At 36.2% G+C, this 4071-nt stretch overlaps 1 protein-coding gene across 1 annotated transcript in view; it reads right to left on the reverse strand.

Moving 5' to 3' along the window:
• Positions 1–4071, reverse strand: part of LOC107691217 (glucose-induced degradation protein 4 homolog) — a 9117-nt gene extending 5046 nt beyond the window's left edge. Inside the window, exons 1-5 of the mRNA XM_016489716.1 lie at positions 3549–4071; positions 3392–3451; positions 1607–1714; positions 1385–1486; positions 697–827 (exon numbers count right to left, since the gene is read on the reverse strand). Of these exons, the coding sequence (XP_016345202.1) occupies positions 697–827; positions 1385–1486; positions 1607–1714; positions 3392–3451; positions 3549–3737 (590 nt within the window). The 5' untranslated portion in view covers positions 3738–4071. The remainder of the gene's footprint in view (positions 1–696; positions 828–1384; positions 1487–1606; positions 1715–3391; positions 3452–3548) is intronic.

Raw genomic sequence — 4071 nt, forward strand, 5'->3', positions numbered from 1 at the left:
GGACAAATACGACTGCTGCACTCACGTCTCACAGAAGAGATGTATAGAAAGCCATGCAAAGTTAAAACAGTTTAAACTTTTAGAAAACACGTTGCGAATTTGTGGAGGTTTTTTCCTTTTCACTGCGTCTCATATGTTTTTAAATGCAGTCTGTGTGAATGGCGCTTCGGCTCTTTGGATTAAGCAATGCATAAATACATGATGCTGTTTAGTTCATAATTGTTTATGCAATTTACGAAATTATATTAGAGTTAATTTAGACGTAATGCATGTTTTTTATAGAGTTACTTCCTTGCGTTGACAATTTAAATGCGCTGCATTATTTTGCTCATTGCGCCCTCCTGTGGCCTCGGGAAACAAGCCAAAAGTTTCCTCAAGACCTATTTAATCTGCATATAAAACATTAGAAATTAGATATTTAATTTTTATTTTGTGTTTGATTGTTAAAACAAAAAAATATTTGTTGTCTCAATAATTTGGATTAATTTAAAAATACAGTGGTTAAATAAATAAAAAAATTCTATTGCTCAATGTTTTAAAAAAGGTTATAATGTCAATAATTATCGATACCGAACGATATGAAACATTATATCATTGATACATTTTTTAGCTATATCGCCCAGCCCTATGATCTATATATATTGAGTATTTACATTAATTTTTTGTATTTAATGAGTAATTTTTTCAATTCTATACCATTCAGAGCTTCTGTGGTAGTAGTAACCCTCTATGGTGGCTGTAGACTTCTGGAAACAGATGTAGTAGAAGCCAGCGAAGGAAGCACCGCTGATGTCTTTGATTGTGTGATCTGGAACTAGGAACTGCTCCTGAAACAAACACATTTTATTTACATTATTTATTTAGCTTTCATGGACTCGTAGATATACACTACTGTTCGAAAGTTTGGGGTCAGTAGGATTTTTCTGAAAGAAGACTCTTCTGCTCATTAAGGCTGCATTTATTTGATCACAAATACTGTAAAAACAGTAATATTGTGAAATATTATTACAATTTAAAATAACTGTTTTCTATTGTAATATATTGTAAAATGTAATTTATTCGTGTGATGCAAAGCATCATTACTCCAGTCTTCAGTGTCACATGATCTTCAGAAATCAGTCTAATATGCTGCTCAAGAAACATTTACCAATAATGAAAACAGCTGTGCCGCTTAATATTGATACATTTTTTCAGAATTCTTTGATGAATGGAACGTTCAAAATGGAATGTTTATTTTTTTTTAAACATTATACATGTCTTCACTTTCACTCACGATCAAATGTAATGCATCCTTGCCGAACACTTTCTTCCAAACAACAAGAAAAATCTTCCTGAGCCCAAACACTCGAACGGTACTGCATATGGTTTTAGTCATAAACTATACCTTCCACCGCATGAAGACGTAATCACTATTCTTTAGTTCTTCATAGTCGAACTCATCCGAATTGAAGCTTTTTGCGTACTGATAAAATGCTTGAAACTTGCCCTGAGAGAAAAACATGTTTAGCAGATCGGTTTCTACCATGAACCACACTTGAGTCATGATGCATAATGATTCATAATCCCGATTTGTGTATCACAACACTGAATCATGAGTATTTATTACCCAGTGTTTTCGGTCGACATCCTCATCCGCGTCCCATTTCCTGGTTAAAAAAGGCCGTTTCTTGCTTATGATCTCTCCAGCAAAGAATGTAGTGAGTGTGGGATATTCCTACAGAGAGCAACAGAGTTATTTTAAATCAAACAAATGCAGTCTTGGTGAGCATAAGACTTCTTTAACTTTAACTTTATCCTGCCCAAACTTTGAAAAGTAGTGTAATGTAGGTAAAATACTCTGTACTGACGATTGAACATGAATACAATGAATAAGATATATGAATATAATATATCATTCTTCTCTGAACTCATTTAGGGAAAACAATAGATCGTTCTTTGACTATTTTTAACTAAATTTTACTGTGTTTTAGTTCTTGCATTACACATCTGGAATCTTGTTCGGAGTTATGAATAGACTGGAAGATTTATTTTTTATTTTTTGGGAAATTACCCTTTAACGCAATTGCAGGGAAATGACAAATATCTAAATAAACACCACCGGTCCCATCCGTTTTTAATTCCTCGACGCGCTATAACCAAACTGCAGTCACAGTGGCTTTTAAAGTGTGTGTGGCTCAAAGACGAAAAAGGGTTGAAGCATAAAAACAATGAGTGTAATACTGCTTTAAGTTGTTGTTGTTTTTCCCCAAAAAATCTAAAAAGTTTTCCGTTTAATGTAATTGCAATTTTGTTTTAGCTTTTCCAAGCAAAAAATAAATATCACACATTTTCCCCTGATTTACGGAAGACACCCAACTAGAATGCCCTTCAGTGTAACCATTGTTGTTGTTTTTCCCCAAAAAATCTAAAAAGTTTTCCGTTTAATGTAATTGCAATTTTGTTTTAGTTTTTCCAAGCAAAAAATAAATATCACACATTTTCCCCTGATTTACGGAAGACACCCAACTAGAATGCCCTTCAGTGTAACCATCTTGTCAGGCATATTAAAAAATCAATCTATGACATATTAAAAGACTAATTACTTTCACCCCAAATCCTAATTCGTTGTAATTTCACATTTTTGTAATTTGCCACTATCCTACGTTTTGCCCATTTGCCAGTAATTTTTTTTTTACTCATTTAAAACACAATAAAATTGAATATGCTCCCTTATTCTTTTATATATTTTAATATGTACACGTCAGAATAAGCATGTTGTTTGAATTTTTACATAAATATTGTGTTACACTGAACGACAATGTAACATTATTTCAACCAAATTTTAACATTTTATTCTCCAAAAACTTATTTGAAACCTTAAAAGTAGACACTTTACTTACATTTAATGTAACCATCTTGTCAGGCATATTAAAAAATCAATCTATGACATATTAAAAGACTAATTACTTTCACCCCAAATTCTAATTCGTTGTAATTTCAAATTTTTGTAATTTGCCACTATCCTACGTTTTGCCCATTTGCCAGTAATTTTTTTTTTACTCATTTAAAACACAATAAAATTGAATATGCTCCCTTATTATTGTGCATATTTTAATAGAATAAGCATGTCGTTTGAATTTTTACATAACATAACATTATTTCAACCAAATTTTCTCCAACAACTTATCTGAAACCTTAAAAGCAGACACTTTACTTACATTTAATGTGCTTTCTATGGAATCACTTTTGTAAATGTATTTTGATGCGGACCCCTATAGGCTTCTGTATCTTGAAGCACTTTATAAAGAGCCGTGTCCAAACACACTGACCAGATATCTCAGGCCTGGTCATAAACTGATCACCAGCTACTACAAAACACCTGACAGGTGCACTGAGACTGAGTCTGGCTCACCTCGGTCAGACCTTTGATCTTCAGGTATCCACACAGGTACGAGGCCTCCATGGTCACGTGCTGTGGGTCCAAAGCAACACACTGAGAAATACATCTGCAAATCTGGGTCAGGGGGATAACATTCAATGCAACTATTTTAAAGCGCATTAGTGTTTACCTGCAGAACCACCTCGACATCATACGAGTTTCCTTTGCTCTTCTGGTGTCCGCGGAGCTGGGAGCCGCTGTACAGCAGAGAAGTGCTGACGCCGGGCTGAAGGGTATTGATCGGCGGGGGCGGAACGAGAGAGGCCGAGGCCGTGCAGGCCAACGACGAGCCCTGACAGCAGTCGGTACGGACCGGCATGTTTGTTCGCTTCCGCGGGGCTCTCCCCGAACACAACCGGCTGAGCGGCGCTTATCTGACTCACGGGAACAGGAGAAAACGCGACACTGACGGCGCGATGCGTACGTTTCGGAGTGTCTCCCGCAGGACGCACGGCTACGTCCCTTCAGAGCGGAATGAAGGCGAAGTCATGTGACACAGAATGCTGCTATTTGATTGGATGACGGACATCGCGTAACAAGGACGCTGAATGCTCATTGGCTGCTTTGGGAAACGCGTGATGGGATTTGTAGTTCTACTTGATGGAAGCGTTACTGTAGAAATGTAGACGTGACTGACAGCTGTTTCTAAACAA

Source organism: Sinocyclocheilus anshuiensis, unplaced genomic scaffold (genome assembly GCF_001515605.1).
Source record: "Sinocyclocheilus anshuiensis isolate Anshui unplaced genomic scaffold, SAMN03320099.WGS_v1.1 scaffold202, whole genome shotgun sequence".
Lineage (NCBI taxonomy): Eukaryota > Metazoa > Chordata > Actinopteri > Cypriniformes > Cyprinidae > Sinocyclocheilus > Sinocyclocheilus anshuiensis.